Below are 24385 nucleotides of genomic sequence, written 5' to 3' on the forward strand. Positions count from 1 at the left end.
AAAAAGAAGAAGAAGAAGAAGAGGAAGAAGAAGAAGAAGCACTGTGAACAATTAAGGTTAGATGGTGCCCACTTCCCTTGGTCCCTTGGAGGGCCATGGAAGAGCATTCTCTGTCTTCCAGCCTCAGGTGACTCCCAGAAACCCTTGACTCATTTCATCTTCCCAATCGCTGTGTCTATCTTTACATGGCCTTTGTTTCACAACACATCTCCTGTCCAGTCTCTCCACCTATCACAGTCCTGGGAATAGGCCCAGAGCCTCCAGCATGCAAGTGCTCTATTCCTGAGTTACATCCACAGTCCACCTGCCTCTCTCTTATGAGGACATCTGTGACATCTATCACCCACTTGAATGAACCTCTTGTCAAGATCCTTAACCTTATCAGATCTAGAAAGAACCTTTCTACACAGGGTCCCTTTCATAGGTCCCAGCAGTTAGAAGGTATTGTTTCCAGGGCCTACTTACCGACCACGGGGTGTGTGGGGAAGGGGCAATGCCATTGTTTTGTCACCCCTAAGGATCATTGGATCACAGGGAACATACTTAGGCACCCACAGATGGGAAAGCTGTCGTGTCCTTGCCTTGACACACCCATGAGGCAAACAGTGGAACAGGGAGAGAGGCAGAGAACCAGTCAAGTGAGCAGAGCTTCCCCAGGCCGTAGTAAAACACAACAGGGCTCAGGACAGGTGGCAGGAAACAGCCACATCTGCTAGGTAGGAGAATACATCTTGTCTTCTAGGTAGGAGAATAGTATTTGACACAGACATCAAACCAAAGCCCCAGGGAGTTCAAACTGGCTCACTATCAGAGTTCTGGTGGCCTTGGATGGATTGGTCCTGGAGAAGCACATGTGTAGTCATGGGCTGTTTTGGACAATGTAACCATATCTTAAAAGAAAAGGGAATGCCTTCCTGGAAGAACTTCAAGGACTGTCCTGCATTGGGAGACAAGGTTTGGGGGCAAAGGGCAGGGGGAGATGGGAGCTGACCAGGTGTCTGCTGAGGCCACAGATAGACTACAAGTCACTTTGTAGCTCTCAGATTCTGTGCCCCTGAGTCCTATCTGGTTAAAGATGTCAACAAGTCAACTAATAAGATACAGAACAGATGCCCAAAGTGTGAGTCAGGGGCTCAGGGACAAAGCCAACTGTAGGTCTTTCAACCTGTCTTTGGCAGTGGTAGCTCATGGGGAAGGAATATAGAAAACCGGCGGCCATGCTGGGCAATGGTGACACGTCTTTAATAAGAAGACTCTGGAGACAGGGGTAGGTAGAAACTGAGTTCAAGGTTAGATTGGTCTATAGAAAGAGTTCCAGGACAGCCAGAACTACTAAAAGGAACTCTTGTCTCAAATAGCCAGATAGATAGATAGATAGATAGATAGATAGAGAGAGAGAGAGAGAGAGAGAGAGAGAGAGAGAGGGGTGAAAGACCCCCACAGAGGGGAGACCTTCACTCAAGTCTCAGGATGATGCAAACCCCCAAGAATTCACGAGAGACCGTCCTTGCTGCAATCACACAAGGTTTATTGACGGGAATTGACAGGAACCAGCATGCTGGGGCGGAGACTCATATCCCACACAGGGGTAGAGGAGCTTGACCCCGAGTAGCTGGGAGAAGGGGTATTTAAAGGAGAAAACCACAACCCAAAGGGTAGGGAGGGCATCATTGGAAAATACTGAAAATACCAGTGAAGAATCACAAGGGAAACACCTGTTTCTCAAGATTGTCTAATTTAAATTATTTATGATCAGCCAGTTCCTGGAACAAATCAACCCTAACCTTGATTCTTTATGGTCAGCCAGTTCCTGGAATAGAAGAATAGAATTGCTGAACTGTTGCTGAACTGGCTAACCTACATTTTGGCTCTACTCTACCTGCTAGGGGTCTTCTACTTTACCTGTTAGGGGGAGCAGGGTTTATCCTGGTCTTTCAAAGGAAGGAAAGGAAAGAAAACCCTGCCTGGCAGCCAGGGATATCACAAGGCAGGTAGGATCAAAATGGACAGCTACAAACAAATAGATCAGAGCTAGAGGTTGCCACTTGGAGTAGATCAGGGGGACACCTGGCTAGCCTGGCTCCTGGTGGTGGTCATGTTTTAAGCTAGCAGGTTCGTGTACTTGGAAAGCTGTAGTGTCAGCAGGCTCCAGGGTGTGACTTGTTGCTCTGTCATCTGGGTCTGCGTGTGCAGGAATAACAGCTGAGCACATAACATCTTCCGTTGTGAAACCAAGGCTACCTCCACCCATTGCAAAATGTCTGTTGGAGTCACTTCACACCCTAGGGAGAACCATGGCCTTCTGCGGCTGAAGGGATGCAGACAGTGGCTGCACCGGGTGGGATGAGGTGGGAAGCCCTGCCACTGAGCACTAATGAGACAAGCCTGGGAAGACATTACTGCAGGGGTAACCATGAGGGTGAAGTTGAACTTTTAGAATGGGGAGGTAGTGCAGGTTAGCTCTACTCTGGGGGCTTCTACATAAAGTGACCAATTACCAAGTAGGTGCAGCATAGGTGAGCAGTCAGCCATGACACTCCAGTGAGATTTGGCATGTGGCTATGAGCTAAAACATGTCCTTCAAGTATATATATTGAAGCCCTAAGCCCCAGTGTGACAGTAATTGGGGATGGTGTTAGGATTCTGTAAACCCCACCCCACAGTTACCTGGCAACAGCCAGGTATGCTCCACCCCAGTTACCTGGCCCTATTAAAGGGGCTGCTTGCCCCTCTCCTCTCCCTCTTGCTCTCTTGCTCTCTCTTCTCTTGCCCACTTGTCCCTACTCCCTTTGTCCCTCCTCTCCCCACCCCTTCCCCCCCTCCACCTGCTCATGACTGGCCTCTACTTCTTTACTCCTCTCTTCTCTCTCTCTCTCTGCCCCTACTACCCTCCTAACTCCCCTCCCCATACCCTGAATGAACTCTATGCTGTACTATACCATCGTGTGGCTGGTCCCTCAGGGGGAATGAATTCCCGACATGGGTTCCCCAGAGGCTTCCTCCTTGCCTCCATGCCTCGCCGCACCTCCATGGAGCATATCCACCACCACCCCCGAATCTTTTTCCTAACAGATGGCCCCTTGTGGGGTGATTAGATTAAATCATAAAGTCGGGCTGGCTGTCAGGATCTGATAGATATTCTTGTAAGAAAAGAAAGCTAAAGTGCTAGAGAGAAGGCTCCGTTGATGATGCCTGGTTTGTAAGCCAGTGGAGCTGGGTTCCTGAACCAGAATCAAGAGGAAAAGAGAGGTGTGGTGTTGCATGCATATAATCTCAGCGTGCAGGTGAGACAGAGACAGGGGGTCCCTGGGACACTGGCCATCTAGTCTTGGTGAATTCCAGTCCAGTGAGAGACCCTTGTGTCATAAAGTAAGGTGGTCAGCTCCTGAAGAATGACAGCTGAGATTATTCCCCGGCCTCAATGCACATATACAAAAGGAAAGAAAGAGACACTCAAACCAAGAAACAAAGAAAGAAACAAGTAAGAAGTAAGCAAAGGAAGGAAGGAAGCGACACCAGAGGGCTTGCTGGCGTTGTTCCCCTCTCCTCAGGCGGGGACAAGATAGAGTGGAAGCTGGTACAGCCCAGTTGAATACCAGAACTGTAAGAAAAAAATGTCTCAACACAGATCCAGGAGTGCTTTCACTGAGCCATAGGAAGTCAAAAGCCATGGTACAAGAGAGAGGAGGGATAGGGGACAAGTGTGTCTGGGTCGGGAAGCCTTCTTGGGTGAGAGAAAACAGCCGTGCCCCCAGGCCCCTGGCTCCCTAACCCAGACTCAGTGACCAAGGCCAGCTCAGTCAACAGCTTCCCCAGGGCAGGAGTGAGGATTGAAAAGAAAAAAGACGATTTTCTCTGCGCCGGGTGCAAAGTGCTTCCACCCTGGCCCGGGGAAGAGCTGCGTGCCATGGGGACCTGGCGCATTTGCTGCTCTTTGGAGGGGTGTCACTCGGGGGTGGTGGCAGGGCCACTGTCCCGCCCCTGGGGTGCCGAGCTTTGGGTTGTGGACGCCAGTTATTAGGCGCTGAGGGTGAGGCCTTGAAACAAAGAAGAACACAAATCATGGCCCGAGGACTTCCTAAGCAGAAGCCTATAGAAGGTGTTAGAGAAGTCATTGTTGTAGCCTCTGGAAAGGGTGGTGTTGGAAAGTCTACCACCGCAGTGAACCTTGCTCTTGCACCGGCAGCGAATGATTCGGTAGGTGTTCATCAATAGAAATCCTAATAATGTATTACAGTGCTTTCAGGCAGTGATGTAGTGTTGTTTCCTGGAGCTCTACAGTCTACTTTCAGTCAGTGCATGTTTTTAAGGGACTAAAGATGCTGCTATTATACTGCTGCATGTCGTAACAGCAGTGTTGCAATTAAACGTTGACCACGTATCCCATGGTAGCTTTCATGTTCTTGCACAGAGGCAATTTTTCAAAACAAAAATGTACGGCTACAGTCTGTATCTGTGATAGTAGTATTCTGGATTCAACTCTTTCTGAAGCTAGGGCCATAGGATAACTCCCAAACATGTCTAGAACTTGGCTCTGTAGCTCAAACTAGCTCAGAATCTTTCTGCTTCAACTGCCAAGGTCTTAAGATTACAGACATGCGCTCTCATGCCTGCCTGGTTCATCAGAAATAAGTTTCAACTTATTTAACTTAACAAGTTAAAAGATACTCTAAAAGTAGTGTTAGTCCTTTGGAGCAGAATTTGAATTGACTGTGTGTATAATGTAAGATTGAAAGATTGTTTATTCCCCCTTTATACCATATGATTAACTGTATGTATTTTTGTATATATTTGGTCAGCTTTTGTCTCTTCATATAAAAATTAAACTCACATGTTCATGTGAAAAAAAGAAAAGAAAAGAAAAAAGACAATTAGACAGCATTAAAACATGACTGGGGCCAGTTCTGAGGCTGAAGCAGCTTTTTTATTTTCCAATCAGCTTTTCAACCACTTTAAAATTACATGCAAGATAATAAGATCAGTTCTGAGTCAAGGAACAAGCAAGGCAGTAAGCAAAAACCCTGTAAACATCTTTTCTAGGGGCTAAGCAGGAAGACTGAGACAAAGGGACTGCCACGTGCTGAGCCTGCCCTGAGCTTCAACAGTAAATGTTCTTAATCCTGGCCTGTCTCCTGCGCCCAGACCCAGAGTCAGATTCCTGCCTTGAGATTATTTCTTTTCTCCTGACCTGTCAAACTCTCACCAAGTGTCTAGAAGCAAGTGGCCCCAAAAAGGTCCTCCCCAACTCAATAGATGGATTCTGGAACACTTTGGTCTCCCACACCTTAAAATCCCCAGAGAGGGGCCTCTGTCACAGTTTGTTTGTTTGCTTGCTTTTTGTTTTTCAAGACCAGGTTTCTCGTTTCTCTGGGTAGCCCTGACTGTGCTAGAACTCTCTCTGTAGTCCAGGCTGGTCTTGAACTCACAGAGATTCACCTGCCATGCCTATAAACCCAGCTGTAGAGAGGCAAAGGCAAGAAGATTACTATGAGTTCTAGCAAATTCCATATGAACCAAAGCTACATGAAACCACAGTCAAAAACAAAAACAAGGGTGTGATGGTTTACATATGCTTGGCCCAGGAAGTGGCACTATTAGAAGGTGTGGTCCTGTTGGAGGGAGTGTGTCACTCTGGAAGTGGGCTTGGAGTCCTCCTTCTAGTTGCCTGAGAATGCTGTCTGTTCCTGGTTTCTTTTGAATGAAGATGTAGAGCTCTTAGCTCCTCCTGCACCATTTCTGCCTGGATGCTGCCATGTTCCCACCTTAATGATAATGGACTGAACCTCTGAACCTGTAAGCCTGCCCCAATTAAATGTTGTCACTTATAAGACTTGCCTGGGTCATGGTGTCTATTCTCAGCAATAAAACCCTAAGACAAAGGGATAGAGAGATGGCTCAGCAATTAAGAGCACTGATTTCTCTTCCAGAGGTCCTGAGTTCAATGCCCAGGATCCACATGGTGGCTTCTGTAGTGGACCCGATGATGCCCTCTTCTGGTGTGCCTGAAGACAGCTACAGTGTACTCATATATGTAAAATAAATAACTCTTTAAAAAAGAAAGAAAGCAGGTTCAGCAAGCCATGATTAGCAAGCCAATAATAAGCAGCACCCCTCTATGGCCTCTGCATCAGCTCCTGCCTCCAGGTACTTGCCCTGTTTGGATGCCTATCGTGATTGCCTGTGGTGACAAACATCGATGTAGAGGTGTAAGCCTTCGCTCCAAGCAATAGGAACCCTAGACTAAGACAACTAGGAAAAGCAGGTTGGCTTCAAGTTCACAGAGATCATCCTGTTTCTGCCTCTGAATGCTGGATTAAAGTCACCGAATTGGCTTTCTTTCAATTAATGAATAATTCATTTGCATTTCTTTCAACCCATTTTCAAATGCTGCTGTACCCTCTTGAACTTTTATTAATTCATAAACTCATGTATATACACATATGTAGATATAGTTATTTGTGCTGTGTGATATGAATTAATATTAGAAATAAAAAAAAACATAGGTTACCAAGGTAGGCAGAATTCTGGTGTGTCTGAAGACAGTTACAGTGGACTTATAATAAATAAATAAAAGAAATTATTTCTTGGGCTGGAGAGATGGCTCAGTGGTTAAGAGCACCGACTGCTCAACTGCTCTTCCAGAGGTCCTGAGTTCAAATCCCAGCATCCATATGGTGGCTCACAACCATCTGTGATGAGATCTGATGCCCTCTTCTGGTGTGTCTGAAGACAGCTACAGTGTACTTATATATAATAAATAAATAAATCTTTAAAAAAATTATTTCTTTATTTTATGTATATGGGTGCTCTATCTGCATATATACTTGCATGCCAGAAGACAGCATCAGATCTCATTATAGATGTTTGTGAGCCACCATGTGTTTGCTTGGAATTGAAGTCAGGACTTCTAGAAGAATGACCAGTACTCTCAACCATCTCTCTAGCCCAAATAAAAACAATTAAAAAAAAAAAAAAGAATGATGCAAACATATTCATCTGTGTTTATATCATCATGTAGCCTCCAGTTGGTGGCTCTGCATTTGGGGACAGACTGTGAGGGTTTATAGCCTGTCCCCAGCCCCACTGTTCACTCAGCTTTCTGAGAGTAGATACAATGTAACCAGCACTTCCTGCTTCTTCCCCACCCCCACTCCAGCCTTCCTTGCTTATTGCCATATCTGCCCACCATTATGGACTGCATCCCTCTGGAACTGTAAGCCAAAATAAACTTCCTCCCTCAGGTGGTCTTTGTCAGGATATTTTATCATAGCAACAGAGCAGAAACTGCCACATCACCCATAGAGTGTTGAGAGAAAAGAAAACAAGGCTCCACTCTCCTGAAGTTGCCAAGTTCTTATGACACCAGGAGAGTTCTTTGAAACTCTCTGAAGTATCATTCATGGTGAGAGGGTTGTGGTATGGAGGAAGTGAAGGTCTGTGCCATTGTCTCCAGCCCAGAGACCCAACAAAATGCTGAGTTGTGGAACCTTGTGCAGTAAGATAGTGGCTGAGGGCTGAGGTTCCATAGGCAGATGGTACCCAGAGCTGTGACATGAGAAGCTATCTCATCCTGGCTGGACATCGTGAAGCATGCCTTTAACCCAAGAGCAGGATATCTGAATCTGAGGCCAGCCTGGAAGAAGAAGGAGGAGGAGGAGACACAGAAGCAGCAGTTGCCACCTTCCTCCCATGACAACAGTGTGTGGTAGCAGCCACATGCCATCTTTGATGTTGTTTTGAGTCAGAGTCAGCCCTGGCTGTCCTGAAACTCCTATGCTGAAGACCAGGCTGGCTTCAAGCTCACAGAGATCCTCCCTCTTCTATCTTCCTAGTGCTGGGATGAAAGGTGTGTACCAGAAGACCTAGTTCCACATGTCATCTTGCTGACCAGCATCTCAGGCCTTGTGTCTGAGCATCTAAGGACACAATCAGGTTCCACAAGACAGCAAAGGACAGACACATGTATCAAAGCATGTGAAAGTATCAGTGAGCTTTAGAATTCTGGAACCAAGGAAAAAGTATTCTGACCTCATCCAAGCCAAATTTTATAATATGAGGAACCCAAGATTTGAAAGACATAAAATCATTTTAAAATATAAAGAATAGGGATGAGGGCAGGAAAGATGGCTCCATTGTTAAGAGCATTTTCTGTTCTTTTAAGAGGACTTGAGTTCAGTTCCTAGCACCCACATCAAATGGCTCACAATTACCTATTAACTCCAGCTCTCAGGGGGGAGTCTAGTGCTCTCTTCTGGCCTCAAAGGGTACTGCCCTCACATGCACATAACCCCACATGGATATACACATACTTAGAAATAAAATCTTATATTAAAAATAGCACGAAATAATCATAAATATGCACTTTATCTTAGCCAATGATCTGGATAGATCTCCCCCCTTCCTTCTTACTTCCTTTCTTTCATTTTTGAGACAGTCTCACTAGGTAGCACAGGCTGACTTTAAAACTGCACTCAACAATTCTTCTGCCTCCCAATTACTGTGATTCTAAGGTGGGTGTCATCAGTTAGGGTTGGTGAGTCGGTGTATGTGTGCTTAAGTTCAAGTCTAAGTTCCAACTGTAACTGAAGTAGCTAAATCTTGCCACCAGGATGTAACCACACCTGATTCTGTGGAGGGATTCTGAGGGCTATTTGTTTTGGCTGTTGTGCTTGTTAGTTTGTTTGTTTTTAAAAATTTATTTATTTATTATATAAGTACACCATAGCTGTCTTCAGATACACCAGAAGAGGGCATCAGATCCCATTACAGATGGTTGTGAGCCACCATGTGGTTGTGCTGGGATTTGAACTCAGGACCTCAGGAAGAGCAGTTAGTGCTCTTAGCCACTGAGTCATCTCTCCAGCCTGTGTTTGTTTGCTTTGAGACAGGGTTTCATAGTGTAATCAAAGTCAGTTTCAAACTTGTTTTGTAAACGAGTAGATGAGGCTTTGAGCTCGGAAAGCCACATAGACTGGCCTCAAACCCTCAGCAATCCTTATACCTCAGTCTCCCGAGCAATGAGAGACCACACCCGGACTGAATTCACAGACAGAGTACCGGCTTGTTGCCAAACTTGCCTGCCACACAGTGTTTCTGGTTGGCTTGTCACCCAGTGTGTACAAGGCAGACTGCTTTTCCAAAATCCTTAGAAAGCTTGGCATCTCCAGCTGTCCCTGACAGTTCCCCCTAGGGCCTGTACTCTGGTTCTGAAGGTCTAACAATTCTCCTACCTCCTACGCAGATACATTTCACAGAGAAGCAACCTAGGACTCCATTGGGTGACTCCTTCCAAGGTCACAGAGCCCAGCTCCAGGGATGGCTAGAGGCTAGAGAGGATGGAGGGGAGGGGAGCTGTTCCTGGGGAGCGGCAGGAGGACTCATGAGAGCTTGGCATGGAGTTGTAAGATAGGGACAGGGGTATGGCCTTCAGCCAGGGTCAGGGGTCTTTAAGGATAGAAAAAACACAGCCCTAGCAGACAGCCTTGTGGAGTAAATGATGGGTGTGAAGAAAAGGCCTGGGACAGGGTCACAGGGGTCTGGCCTCTTCTTTGCTTCTGAGGCTGTCAAAGAAAAGAGCAGTGACCAAGTTTATCCAGGGTCCATAAATAAGGTAGCCCCTGAGCTGGCAAGATGCACTTCAAGAGGGCAAAGACCTCGCTTGTGTGCCGCGGTACATGTAGGGGATGATGGGTGGGCTCTCCCTCGCCACCTGGAGGAAGAGTGGCCTCTAGCATTTGTCCTGTTCTCTAGGCTCAGGAGAGACTGTGCTCCTCTCCCCGGTCCCTGCAAACCATTTCTGTGACCCTCACTTCTGGGTGGGTAGGTGCAGCCAATAGGCTGTACTTCCAAGAGAAGACATGGGTCTTGATGGGGCTTAGAGGGGACACATCCTCAATGGGGTAACTGAACCCTCCCGACAACCACCCAAGGATTCTGCTCTGTGAGGAAAAACCTGCATGGGGTCGACAGGAACACAGCCTCCACCCTCTCCAGAAAATACAAAAGTCTTTATTGATTATTTTCTATCTAAAAAAGAAAAAGCCCCCTGCTCTGAGGTGGGGGAGCCTGCGGGTAAGAAATGCAGAGCTCCAGTCAAAAGTTGTTACACCGTAAGACTGGGAGCAGAGGGCAACCTGAGCTATGGCATGCTGGGAAGGAATCCGGCTGATTGAGGTGGACGCACATCCCTTAAACAGGAATAGGAGGCCTCAGGCTCTGAGAAGGGAAAGAGCATCCTTCTGACAGATGGAGCATGATTCAGGAAGATCCTGAACCTGAGACACAGGAAACTGAGGCTGGAAGCCGGAAAGCGGAGTCTAAGGCCAGGCTGGCCACCCTGGCTTCCTCACTGCTCCTCAAGCCCGTCACCACCCAGAGCCTGTTCATAGGGACAGTGCCTGCGGCAGGGGCCAGCTGGCTCTGCACCCAGGGGCCCTGCCTGTGGTGCTTCCTCCTCTGCACAGTCTCCCGGACCCTGCTCGCCCTCTGCGTCGCTCTCATCTGAATTGTCCTCCTCCAGGTAGCGGTAGCCGCGAACTTTGTGCTGTGGCTTCGGAATGCGTGGCTGTCGCGGGACCAGTCCTTGTTGTAACTTGTGTTCCATCCACAGGTATGAGGCTGTTGCTGCTACCAGGGTCACCAGCAACACTGCCAGCTTGGCCTGGGAGCAAGGGAAAGGAGAGACACCGCAGTCCTTCAGGGTCTTCCTCCTCGCCCGCTTCCTGGCTCTCCACTTCCCAGCCCCCTCACCCAGGATTTCCAAGGCAGAGAAACCTAGTGAGACCTTATCTTAAAAACAAAACAAGCCCAGTGTAATGGTGCATGCCTCTAATCCAAGCACTTGGGAGGCAGAGGCAGGTAGATCTCTGTGAGTTTGAGTTCCAGGACAGCCAGAACTATATTGTGAGACTCAAAACAAAGCAACATAAAAACATGGAGGAGCTCATTCCTACAGAGATGAAATGAGAGGCCCTGGGTGTCCAGAAGCTAGTGAGCAGGTGATCCGACCACCCACAGTTCAGCTGGGTGTGCCCACAGGCACCAAGGCTAGCAGTAAAGCAGTAAGTGGGGTGTTTGGTTGGGTATACCCTATAGACTAAGGGGCCCTTGGTTTAGTGCTTGGCCTTTAGAAAGTAGTGCATTTTAGGAGGCTGTGAAATCAGGGTCTGTTTCCCAGTGAGGCATGGACACCCAAGCTCCACCCATCCTCACCTTCATGGGTAAGCTGGAGCCCAGGTACACAACAAAGATAGCCACAGCCTGCCACCAGTGATAGATGGTGAAGATGAAGTCCTGCCTCTCTTTGTCTTCATATAGGATGCCCAGGAGTGCTGCAAGTAAAAGAAAGAAAGCAGGTAAGGAACCCTGTACCAGTTGCATCTCAGTTCCTGAGACTGCGCTTGGAGTACCAGCAAGAGCTGCGTGCTGATCCTTGCCTGACCCCTACTGGAGACTTTGGTTACTACACTGTCAAGATGAGCTCAGAGGCGCAAGACACCCTCTACTACCCAGTGTGCCAAGAGTTAAGTTGCTGTTTCTCCACCTTGCCAAGGGCGCAGAAAGAGAAAAGCCTCTGGCCTCTGGCTCAGGTTGGAAATAGAAGGTAGGGCATCTGGAAGGCAGAACGAATTCTGGGATAGGACCACACTTGGGAGACCAGCCTGGGAAGATGTGAGCAGCAGGATACACGGTACCTGAGCACAGTCCAGCCACATGGCAGAGCGTAGGTTATAATAAATGGGACATTTTAGTTATGATCTAACTATAGTTACTAATTAACTAAAATATATTTTAGTTACGATCAGAGAAGAGCCTAGCTATACAGCCAAGGAATTTGTAAATATATTTTGAATCTGAGTCTTATTTCTAGGAGCATAACCAGAGCCTAATTTCTATACATTTCAGCAATCAGCTTTTCACAAGGCAAGCCCGGGGCGGAGTGGGTGGGGACTGGTTTCCTGAGAGACCACCTCAAGGTGGCAACTGGAACTGAAACTCCAGAGCTCAGGACTGGAAAAGGTAAAGGTTCAAAGTTCACACTGCAGGTGATTTAAGGAAAACAACTTAAATCTCCAGAGCTGGCCCAATTTTTAAAAAGAGCTTATATGAGTTATCTGTTGGGTTTGACGCTCTGAAGTAAGAAGATTACACAGGCCTGGCTGACTGTGGCTGCTAACTGCTCAGGACAGGAACATGCCCAGCATGAGGCTTGGGGTGTGTGTGTGGGGGGGTGCTTGAAACTGTGAACAGCACCAGACCATGAGAAGCAGTGCCAGCAAGGACAACCTACAAGGTTGTACTCACGTGCGCCAGCTGCCTGTCGCTGACACATACACATTTCACACATACCCCGAGAGCCCCATGCAGCCAAATCCTGGCCTACCATAGTGTCTTTTCCAGGGTCTCACCCAGCAGCCCAGATTTGGGCATGGATTCTGAGGCTGGGCAAGTTGGGTTTGGGCTAGATTCTCATTACAAACAAACAAACACCCGTCTGGGTACGCAAGTACACACTCTTAACTTCAAAACTGGAGAGACGAACACAGGATGATCTCTGTGAGTTTGAGGCCAGCCTGGTCTACATAACAAGTTCCAGGCCAACCAAGGTTACATAGAAAGGCCATGTCAAAAAGAAAAGGAAAAGAAAGAAGAAAAGAGAAAAAGAAGAGCCATCGAGATGGCTTAGTGGGTCAAAGACACCTGTCACCAAGCCTAACCTTCCTGTGTTCAGTCCCCAGGACTCATGTGTTACACAGAGAGAACTGACTTCCCCTGACTATCCTCTGGACTCCCCATTCATGCCATGAGACCTGCACTTCCACATGCGTACGCATATGCATTATAAATAAATAAATACACATATTATTGATTTTTAATTCTTGGGAGGAAGAGGTAGGCAGATATCTGAGTTCGAGGCTAGCCTGATCTACAGAGCTTGTTCAAGGATAACCAGAGATACACAGAAATCCTGTCTCAAACAAAAACCAACAACAAAGGGCTGGAGAGATGGCTCAATGGTTAAGAGCACTGACTACTCTTTCAGAGGTCTTGAGTTCAATCCCAGCAATCACATGGTGGCTCACAGCCATCTGTAATGGGATCTGATGCCCTTTCCTGGTGTGTCTGAAGACAGCTACAGTATATATATAATTAACAAAAAAGTGAAAAGGAGGTGGGCCCATAATTCCACACTCAGGGATCTAAGATAAGATCGACTATTGTTTAGAGCCAGCCCAAACTCCATGGTGAGTTCAGGACAGCCCGGGCTACAGTGTAAGGCTTTGTCTCAAAACTTATAATATAAAGAAAAAGGAAAAGGCTGAATGTGGTGGCATATGCTTTTAATTCCAGCACTAGGGAGGTAGAAATATGTGGGTCTCTATGGGTTCAAGGCCAGTCTGGGATCTATATGGGGAAGGCCAGGCTCTGAGAAACAGAAACAGAAAGAAAGAGTCCAGTTCTGCCCCTACACGCTGAAAAAGCGCCTGGCTCCCTTCCCCTCCCTGGGGCCTGGACTCCAGATCTGCTTCCTGTGGTACAGAAATTATGCTACCATGTCCCTTGAACACTGGTGTGCGTTTCTATATACTCTCCCCAGGTCTTTTCACTGAGCCCGCACCCACCCTGTGTATCCACAGGATTTCACATGTATACCCCTCAGTGTGATGCCCACCTGCCACAGCATGGAACTCCTACATCCTTCAAAGTATGCATGGGATTTCCCCCACCATCTCTACAGTGTCCACAGAAGTCTTTCCACCCCAGACTGTGCCAAGCAATCTTCACCTGCCTCAACTATGTCCACAGAACCTCAGGGAAGATTCCCCAGTGTCCATTGTAACCCATAGGATGCAACTGTCCTGAACCACCTAGAGGCGACCACAGCCGGCCTCTCCCTCACGTCAGACATGCCAGTTCCTAAGGCTGTACTCACTGCTAAGTCCGGTCTTGTTGAGGGCACTGCCCACACCCCAGAGGGCAGCCACGAAGTAAAAGATCCAACTGTGCTGGAGGACCCGAGGCGCTGGGGCCCAGAAAAAGAGGCTAAGGGTGAGCAGCAGGTGCAGTACTGCCCCAGCCACGAGGGGCACGGATCGAGGCAGCCACAGGCCCAGCAGCCCCAGGACTGAGGCGGCGGAAGCACCCAGGCTGTAAGCTATGAGCAGGTACGCCAGCCGCTCTAGCCCCATGGAGCACACGCCATAGCCCTAAGGAGAAGAGCAAGAAGAGGCCAGTTAGTCTCGAGTCCTTCCCACATCAGATACCACTTTGGTTCACACTTGAACCTCTCTGGATCTCCTGGTACTAACTCCTTCTAAGGCTGGTAGGAAGGGTGAAAGCATCACCACTGTAATTATTATGGAAAAATGATTTGTTCATGGTAAAGGCAGTGGGGCAGAGAAAAGGACGAGAAAGAGGGAAGGGAATAATTCAGGTTATACTTATACATGTTTATACATGTGTATGCTATGCATCTGAAATTCAAGTTTAGCCAGACGTCTTGTCTGTTCTTACCAGGGCGAAACCAGTGCAGGCAAAGAGCACCTCAAAGCCACTGTAGATAAAGAAGGGCACCAGGTGGCGTAAGCGGAAGTCACGCACGTGTTTGAAGGGCAGCTGAAAGATGTTGCCCCAGCCCACGCTGCGCAGATCGATCTCTTCCGTGGGCCGGTAAGCGGCTCCACACAGACCCAGCACCTGCAGAAAGGAGCTGTGAAGGGACCATCAGCCAGATGTCCCGCCCTGGACACACCCACAGGTCTCAGCTTGAGACTCCGCCCTAGATACGCCTACACTTCAACTAAGGGTGTGGTGGCGCCGGTCCTTAGTCCCAGCACTCAGAAGGCAGAGGCAAGAGGATTTGGGTGAGTTTTGGGCCATCCGGTCTACATTACGAGTTCCAGGACAACCAGGACTACAAAGAAATAGCCTATCTCAAAAACCAAAAGAGAAAAAGAAATGAGCTGCAGTCCCAAAGGCCCGCCTCAATACACCCCCAAGCCTCACTTTAAATTGTGGCTTTACCGAAAGGCTTCAACACACATCCGGAGGCCCCGCCTTCCCTTTCCGCACACTCTTAGCTCAGCCTCTGACCTAAAGCCACACTTCCCTGTTCGGGTCCCTCAGAGCTTTAGCTCTGCCTTCCAGTACTGCCCTCAGTCCTGAGCCACACTTGCCAGCCCCATGCGACCTGTCCTCTTTGTCCTTTTCCTATAGCCTTGGACATCCCAACTCCAGCCTTAATCTACAGGCGTCATTCCTGCAACCAGAACTCAATCCTAACTTTTAGGCTCCTAGCCTGCAATCCCGACCTGCCCACATACCAGGCTTGCTCCCACCACTTCCTCCCAACCACCCGAGCCTCACCAGAAGCATGGCCAAGAAGGCCACTGCCATGAGCACGCTCTCGACAACAATAAGGTTTCTGCTGCGCGGCAGCATCCGGAGAACCGTCTTGTTGAAGCCATTCAGGATGCCATAGCTATTAGTGCCTGGGAAAGGTGGGCGGAGACATGGCTAGGCTATCAGGTTACAGAGGTGGGCGAAGGTGGGCTGTAGTGGCGGGTAAGGATTCTTCAAGCAATCTCCTTTGGGGTGGCAGTTTGTGAAGGGGCACCATCCACTCCCCACCTCCATGCATGCAGCCCCGAAAGCGGAAAGGGTGGGCCTAGTGTCTGCTGTGTGAGTGAGTGTGAAGGGAAGCAAGCTTTGGAGGTCCTGCCCCTCCCCTGGACTGACCGCAGCTCTTCACGTTGACCAGTGTGTGGTTCAGGTCATACAGGTAGTAGTTGAGGAAGTAAATCATGGGCAGCTGGGCACATGCGAAGCTCAACTGTGGGTGGGAGGGTTGTTAGGGGTCAGAGCCCAGGAACGGAAGCAGATAGGAGGTGGGGGCTGAGGAGGAGTCTGGACATGGCCTCTGGTGGTGGGGAGCAGAAGCGCTCCCACCTTTTGCGGACAGCCCTGTAGTGGTGATGGGGTGCCCATGGCAGGAGAACTTCTTCCTGAACTCTGGACAGGGAAGAGGTCTCCATCACTAGAGGTAAGAGAGCAGGGTTTGGCTCGGGAGTGCTGAGAAGACAGTGGAATAGCTTGTAATATATGTGGAATCTAGACTATCTCCCCTCTGCTCCCCCTCCCCCAGGGCTTCTGTAGCACTCACATGGAAGAAGCTATAGAAGATGGCCTGGAAAACCAGGAGATAGGGTGCATGGGAGCCTCGTGGTGGGCGCTGCTGAGGCCCCTGCTCGTCTTGCTCCTTATAGTGGGAGTATTCATAGTACTTCTGGGACATCCTGGAACACAGAGAGTGAGAGGCCTTTCCCCAGGCTGCCCTCTGCCACACCTCTCCCTCCTACAACTACAACTACAGGCTAGCCAGCTTCAGAGGGGATACTGAGGCCCAGGGGAGTAAAAGGCTTGCTTGGGGTCCCCTTGCTAAAGTTGGCAAAGAAATAAATATTCAACCAGTTCACTGCTCACCAGGCTTACCTGGTGATATAGTTGCCCATGGAGGCCCAGAGAGGCACAATGGCCATGCCCAGAGCCACAGCAGAGGGTACCAGTGTGTAGTAACGTTCCCAGTAGTTGGTAGAGACAAAGAGGGCATAGATGCCCACAGCTAAGAACATCATCCACTTGGTACCAAAAAACCTGTACAGAGGGAGAGACATTAGTACCACAGGTCCAGGGATTGCAGTGGTCTGAAACCATCAGAGCCTCAGGTTCCAGATACTAAGGTTAAGGGAGGCCAGGGGAAGCCTTAGCCTGAGTCAAGGGCTCACAGATACAATCTCAGAGACACTGGCTGGTGGAGTGGCCTGTGTCATAGCTGAGATAATGGCACAGGCCGTGGCTCAGGCTTCTCACAGTCACTGTAAGGATAGAAAACAAGAGGACAGGCCCAGGAAGCTAAGCAAGCACTGGCTCCTGTGTTTCATCCCCAACACCAGTGTGAAAAGCCAGGTGCACCAGATGCATCTGTAATCCCTGCACTGGGAGATCCTGATAGGCAGTCCCTGAGGTTCACTAGCCAGTCAGCCTAGTCTAAGTGACAAGCCTTGAGTCCCAGTGAGGGACACCATCTCAAAGAAACAAAATAAGATGGACCTCTGGCCTCCACACATACCAACACACACACACACACACACACACACACACACACACACACACAAATAAATGTAATGTTAAAATAAAATAAAATAAAATAAAATAGGGGCTGGAGAGATGGCTCAGTGGCTAAGAGCACTGACTGCTCTTCCAGAGGTCCTGAGTTCAAATCCCAGCAACCACATGGTGGTTCACAACCATCTGTAATGGGATCTGATGCCCTCTTCTGGTGTGTCTCAAGACAGCAACAGTGTACTCACATAAAATAAATAAATCTTGAAAGAAAGAAAGAAAGAAAGAAAGAAACAAAAGCAACAAAGAAACAAAGAAAGCAAGAGAGCAAGCAGGCTGAGCAAACCACAGAGAGCAGTCAGTAATTAGTGTTCTTCCATGACCTCTGCATCAGCTCCTGCCTCAAGGCTCCTACCTGGTTGAGTTCCTGCCCTGACTTCCCTGGATGATGGACTACACCCTATCAAATGAAATAAACCTTTCCTTCCAATCTACCCATTCAGGAGTTTCCTCAGGCTGTGGGGAATTTCTGCAGTGGCCAGGAGGTTGGACCATGTACACCCTAGAGCTCCAACCTGAGCCTCTGCAACTAAGACCTTTTCTGTGAGCACTGCCCTTCAACACAGTCATGGCTCACTTGGGCTGAGAAGCTGTGCTGTGCCGGGTACTTCAAGGCTGTAGCCCAGGAAGTCACAGTTTGTCTATTAGGATGCCACCAAACCAGAGCCCCCACGAAACCAAATGTGCAGATGGTGTGTATGTGTGTGGGAGCTCTTGATTCCTCCTCTATAGCTGGGATTTCCCCCTTTCTTTCTCACTCTCCCAAACCAGCAAGGCCTCGCTGCAGTTCTCCGTCCCCTCCCTCCAAAACACGAGGGCAGCTGTGGCTTTATGGTCCAATCGTTTTTCTGCACCCCACGGAGTCGGGGGTGGGGGCGGGGACAGCAGCTTGGCACCTGATGAGCACAGGCGTATAGAGCAGGGCAGCGATGGGCGTCACGTTGATACCCATCAGCATCTTGCTGTCGATGTCCGGCAGCCCCATGTTGCCGTACTTCACCTCCCTGTAGGTCTCATCATAATGCAGGATCAGCTGCATCTGCAGGAGGCCTGGAAACGGAGCAGCGCGGAGGGTTTTAATTAGTCTGGCTCAGAGCAGCCAAACAAGCTCACCTAAGGGTCACCCTAGCGACCCTTTCCTATGCTCATCAGGACCGGGATAAGGAAGACTCCCATTCCCATCCACCCGCACTTAGTTTCTGGCTGGGTTATGGACACACTGGTCGGTGGCATCTCCTCCCAGTCCCAAGCGAACGGCAACAGCAGCACTGACCCGGGAAGTGAAAGGGGAAGGAGGCCAGCTGGCCGCAAGGTTTCTCTTTCCAAGATCGGGAGTGGAGGGGGAGGGGTGGCAGAGGGATGGCAGGGTTTGTGTGTCCGCCCTACCCAGGTAGACGCCGTAAGTGAGAGTGCCACCGGTGCTGGCCGCCAGCACGTTCTTGACCACTCCGAGGCGCTTGCGGCGGTAGTAGCGACGCTCCTCCTCCTCCTCATTGTAGTTGGGGTACGCGCCCACGAGTTCGTCCAGCTGTGGGCCGATCGCTAATCACACATAGACTCCCTGGTCGGACTCCTGACCCTACTCCGCCTTCCAGGAGTTCAGGTTTCCCACCAGAGACCTAGTCCCCATCCCAGGGTCCCCGCAGTCCACAATTCTAGGGTCCCTTCCCCCTGACCTGGTCTCTTCTCTAAATCCATGCTCCCCACTCCGAGTTCCAGTTTTGCACTCAGAGCCCCATCCCCCATTCTGGAGTGCGTCCCTACTCTGAAACACCAGTCCCCTGTCTAGAGCCCCGCCCCTCATCCTAGGGTACAGGGACCCCCATCCCAGGGTCCTTCCCCGCCCAGGTGCCCCGCGGGGCAGTCGGCCCGTTGACCCATTGTTTCCCGCCCTGCTCACGGGAGCTTCTGGCCCATCAGGAACTCCGAGCCGGTCTTCATCCCCTTGAGGACCCGCGGCCCCAGCCACAGGGTAGAGCGGAGGCTCCACCTCCATGACCAGATCGAGACTGAGGGCTTGCAGTTTGGGCCACCACAAGCACTTCCTCCACCAGAGACCGCCCCGTCCAGTCGGCCCCACCCCGTGGACCGCCCCCTTCCACAAGTATGTGCATGGTGCATGTGTGTGTGTGTGTGTGTGTGTGTGTGTGTGTGTGATATCTGTGGTACGTGTGTGTATACATGTGTGGGTTTTGTGTTTATGTGTGGTGTATGTGTGTGCAGTATGTAGTGTTATGTGTGTATGTGTATTTTAAAAAAGATTTTATTCTACCTAAGTACACTGTAGCTGCCAGAAGAGGGCATTAGATCCCATTACAGATGGTTGTGAGCCACCATGTGGTTGCTGGAATTTGAACTCAGGACCTCTGCAAGAGCACTGAGCCATCTCTCCAGCCTGTGTGTGTGGTTTTATGTGGTGTGGTTTATTTGTGTGTGGTGTGAAATGTATGGTGTTTATAGTATGTGTATGTGATGTGTGTGATGCATGTGTATGTATGTGCAGTATGTGTAGTGTGTGGTTTGTGTGCGTATGTGTGTTGGGTTTATGTGTGTGGTGTGTTTGTATGGTGTATGTAGTACATGTGTGATATATGTGTGTAGTCTGTAGTGTGTGCTTAGTGTGTGTGGTATGGTTTGTCTGTGTGGTGGTAGGCATGTGTGTGGTGTATATGTGGTTTGTGTGTGTGGCTTTTGTCTGTATACATGTATGTGTGGTGTGTATATATATAGTGTATATTGTGGTATATGTGTGGTATGTGAGCTGTAGTGTGTGGTTATGTTTGGTGTATGTGTTATATATAATGTGTGTGGTGTGTAGTATGATGTAGTGTGTGGAGTATATGTGGTATGGATGTGGGGTGTGTGTGTGTGTGTGTGTGTGTGTGTGTGTGCCACAATTGCTTGCATCTTGGAACACAGCCTGAGAAAAATGCTTGTTCCAGACTCAAACTTAAGAACCCGACTCTACCTCTCCATCCCCAGTTTCCTCCTGCATACAACAGAGACCTGCCAAGCATCCTCCTGGAGAGTATCAGTAAAAGTGAACAGGTGAGCGGATGAAGGAATAGGTGACAAAGAAGGGTCACTGGGGAGTCTAGGGCCTGAGGTGTAGGGACAGGTTAAATTTGCAGGGGATCTGTGCTTTTGGCTGGCAGGACTGTCCAGACGACAGAGGGTGCTGCTGTGCTGAAACAGTGTGGTGCCTAGTGGCTCTAGGCGGGAACAGGGGTGGCTTGTAACTTGTTGATCAGGTGCCCCCTGTCATGGGCAGAGTCCTGGGTGGTTCCCCAGCACTGTGTCATTGGCCATGGCTATGCACGCCTGTAAGTCCAACACACAAGAAGAGAGAAAAGGGACCCAGGAGTCAAAGGGTCATCTTGCCACATCTCTAGTTTGAAATCTGAACTGACTGCAGCATGAGGCACTGTCTTTAAAGGAACAAGAGACAGGGTGCTGCCATCATGTGGGGCACGGAGGACACAGGACAGGGGGGGACACAGTAGGCACTAGGAAGTTCTGACACCGTGTGGCTGCAGAGTGGACACCAGCGTTCACAGCCTCCTGTGGTGGTCATGGTGAGCCTGTGGCTGAGCGTTCACAGTGCTGGGAATGGCAGTTGAGACCCCGAGAGGATGGAATTCTATAGGACAGAGAGGGCAGGTGAGGCATGATGAAAAGATGGCAGCTGGTACGGGCTGTATCGAAGGGAGTGGGCTCAGTGGGCTCTGTGGTGTGTGTCTGTGTGTGTCTGTGTGTGTCTCATGTATCATTGTGTGGTGTGTGGGTGATGTGTCTATGTGTGTGTGGTGTGTCTGTGATGTGTCTCTGTGTGTGACGTATCTATGTGTGTATATATGCATGTTTGTGTTTGATGTATAGTGTATGATATATATGTGGTATGTATGGTATATGTGTATGATGTGTGTGTGTGTGCAGGGTGTACAGTATGTGGTTTGTGTGTGTGATATGTGTGGTTTGTGCTACGTAGATCCTCTGAAAGAAGCTGAGAGGAAGCACCCAAAAGAAGCCCCACCCCTCCCAGGAGTTCACCATCAATCATATTGGCAGAGGTCTCTGGGTACCAGGGCAGAGGCCAGTATCATGTACCTAAGTCTGTGCCCTCTTTTCAGTCAGCCACTGACTTAAAAACAGAAATTAGGCTCAAAACCAAGGCTCACCCGTAGAGAGGCTTGCTGTCTAATCTGGCCACCTGACATCAATCCTGGAGCACCACACAGTGGAAGAAGAGAAACATTTCTGTGGGTTGTCCTCTGACCTCCATAGCGTGATGTGGTATTAGTACACACATGCACTATATGTGTACATATATATGTACACACATACACTTAGGTGGACTATGAAAAATTTGTCAGAGCAGAGGTGACCTGCTATGACTTGCAGAACAGAGAACTTGACAAGGTTTCTATCTCTAGTCAGACCACACAATTTGAGGTGGACCCCAGTACTGGGCAGCTATAACTCACATGCTTTCCTGACACTTCTCTACAACAATGTTTCATGATTTGGGGTTTTTTTTGTTTGTTTGTTTATTTGTTTATTTGGTTTAGCTTTTTGAGACAGGGTTTGGTTTAGCTTTTTGAGACAAGGTTTTTCTCTGGGTAGCCCTGGCTTTCCTAAAACTCACTCTGTAGACCAGGATGGCCCTGAACTCACAGACATCCACCTGCCTGTGCCTCCCAAGTGCGGCGATTAAAGGCGTGAGCCACCGCCACCCTGCTACATTTCATGTTTTTAAGTTCTTCTTATGACAGTGACCAGTGTTCCTCACAGGAAGAAAAGGCTGTGGCAGCTCACACCTGTAAGCCCAGCACCGTCCCAGAACCCCATCCTGGGGAACTGGTCTAGTTTCTTTTCTCTTGTGATCACACAGTTGAGAGAAGAAAAGGGCTTAGGTATGAATTCCTAAACCTTAGGCATAAATTCCTATAATTCCAGATCCAGTTCATCACTGAGTGAAGTTAAGGCAGGATCAAGACAGGAACTTAAGAGCAAGGTTTCTCGGGGCACACCTTCTGACCAAGGGAGTCGCTTCACAGCTAAAGAAAAACTGCAGAGACCGTGGAGTGTTGTTGAGGTTGGTCTGTTGCTTTACTGTAATGTTAAATTCTATACTGAAGGTCTAGGTCCGCAAGTGAATTCTCCCAGTTACCAGCTTCTGTTGTTCAAATCTTGTTCCTTAAGTTAAAACTATTGGTTATTAAATGGCTACAGCCACTGTCCTGGACACCATGGGAGAGCAGCAGCCATGGTCCTGAGCTTCCCCATTGTCACGGGCTTCCACTGGGGCCACGCATCAGCAAGCCAAGGTCAGCCGGCTCGGAGGGAGCCTCATCAAGTTCCTGAGACACATGATCCGGGAAGTGTGTGGCTTTGTGCCCTACAGAGAAGCAGCAGTGCACCAAGATGTCCAAGGACAAGCCTGCACTCAGGTTCCTCTAGAAGAAGGTGGGCACACACATTTGTGTGCCAAGAGGAAGCAAGAGGAGCTGAGCAACGTGATGGCAGCTGTAAGTGATCGATCCAGTACCCAAAAAAAAAAAAAAAAAAAAAAAAAGGCTACAGCCAACTACAGGGATTAGAGCTAAGCAGGCTTTTGAGTTACCTGGTTGAGAAAGAGAGGGGAAAGAGGAGAGAGAGAAAGAAGGCCCTCATGAGAGCAGATGTACTATAAGCACATGGCCAGGAGAAACAGCAAGTATCTGGGGAGGTAGCAAGGGCAGCAGTAGAAAAGTAAATTAGGGATGATCCCCCAGTAATCGTCAAAGACAAGTAAAATAGCCATAGTCTGGGTCTCATTTATGTGTAAATCAGTCAGGGATAAGCTTTAGCTGCTTCTATGGCTGAGGATGCTGCTTCCTGCTCACTTGCTCACAGGCTCCTGCTCAGCTAGCTTTGTTACATAGCCAAGGGCCGCCTGCCTAGGGCATGGTACCTCCCACAGTGGGCAGCCCTCCTACACCAAATAACTCCACAGACATGGCACAGGCTAGTATGATCTAGCCATTTCTCTCGATTTGGCAGAATCCCTCACCTTGCTCTAGAAATTTGGAATTCCTGTGGGTCTCATTTGAGGCTGTTCCTGAGTTAAGACAAATTTAACTCCTGAACTCTAAGAAAAGCCCCCGACTAGGAAGGAGGCTCTCGGAAACCTAACATTCCTCTTGCTTACTAGGATCTCTACTAGATGAACTCCTTTGTGCTGTGTGTCCCCAGACCAGTGGCTGACCCTCTCTGGGCCTAGTTTCTGGCTGAGAGCTACAAGCTCAGTTCCAGCTCAGCCCTACATGACAGCTGCTCTGCCTGTGGATCAGTCTGGCTCAGTTCCAGACAGTAACACAGCAGAGCTGTCACATGCTGATCCACGTGACAAACGGCGGCTGGGGGCTCCATCCCACGCAGAAGACGAGGCCCTCAGTGGCCCCTCAGCTCCACACCTACCCCAGCTAGCTGAATCCTGCAGGTTGGTCAGCAGAGCGTGGGTCTGAAGGCCTCTCTTACGCTCCCAGGTAGGCTGGGGAGCGGGGTGAGGCGAGGCGGCGAAGAGCATCTCCCAGGTGCAAGGTCGCCGCAGAGGCCCTGGCCAGCAACCTCCGGGCTGGCCCCGGGCACCTGCGGGGAAAGACCGGGAACGGTGGCCCCAGGGCACAGAGATGAAGGATGCTGCTTTCTCCCCACACACATGTAATCCAATCGCCAGCCTGTCTGCCCCAGCATCTGCTCAGGATCATCCCCCTTGTACTGGCTCCCACAGGTGTCCCTGGAGGAGAGCCAAGCGCCGCTCGGCACCTGCAGAGAAGCGGGACCCCAGGGGCCACCTCGGCAACACAGGGTGACAGGCAAAGGGGACGTCTTTGGGGAGCGACACATCTCGAGCTCTGTAGTTATAGGTGTGGCGTGCACATCCTACGTGGCCACGTCCTGTCCCCTCACAGGCCCCAGTTTCCCATTGTAAAATGTGAGGTTTGGAGTGACAGATCTGTGAGTGGGCTGCAGCTGGAGGTCGATCGAGGGTCACAGGCAGGCAGAGACCTGGGAGAGGGCTGGCGGAGTCTGGTCCTGAGACCGTATTTCTGGACTCTGGGTCTGGCCTCTCCTTTTAACGGATGGAGAAGCTGAGACTGAGGGTAGACAAGGCTGGGTGGGGTGTACAGTCTTATTTTGATATTCCAGGCCTCTTAGTCCC

The 24385-nt window shown here is 49.5% G+C and overlaps 1 protein-coding gene across 3 annotated transcripts; it reads right to left on the bottom strand.

Moving 5' to 3' along the window:
- Positions 1–9988: 9988 nt before the first annotated feature.
- Positions 9989–19177, bottom strand: UNC93B1 (unc-93 homolog B1, TLR signaling regulator; the record flags this gene model as incomplete). Of its 3 annotated transcripts, XM_080912851.1 has the most annotated exons (12): positions 9989–10660; positions 11212–11330; positions 13934–14207; positions 14515–14697; positions 15367–15491; positions 15739–15832; positions 15949–16071; positions 16163–16295; positions 16492–16653; positions 18078–18231; positions 18568–18709; positions 19082–19177. In XM_080912851.1, 12 exons carry the CDS (start codon positions 19175–19177, stop codon positions 10346–10348), a joined length of 1920 nt encoding a protein of 639 aa, XP_080768977.1. The 3 variants fall into 3 exon arrangements, with proteins under 3 accessions (XP_080768977.1, XP_080768978.1, XP_080768979.1); XM_080912852.1 differs by lacking the exon at positions 15949–16071; XM_080912853.1 differs by lacking the exons at positions 9989–10660; positions 13934–14207; positions 15949–16071 and having other exon boundaries at positions 11214–11330.
- Between the last annotated feature and the right edge of the window lie 5208 nt (positions 19178–24385).

The sequence above is a fragment of the Micromys minutus genome (assembly GCF_963924665.1).
Source record: "Micromys minutus genome assembly, chromosome: 2".
Taxonomy (NCBI): Eukaryota; Metazoa; Chordata; class Mammalia; order Rodentia; family Muridae; genus Micromys; species Micromys minutus.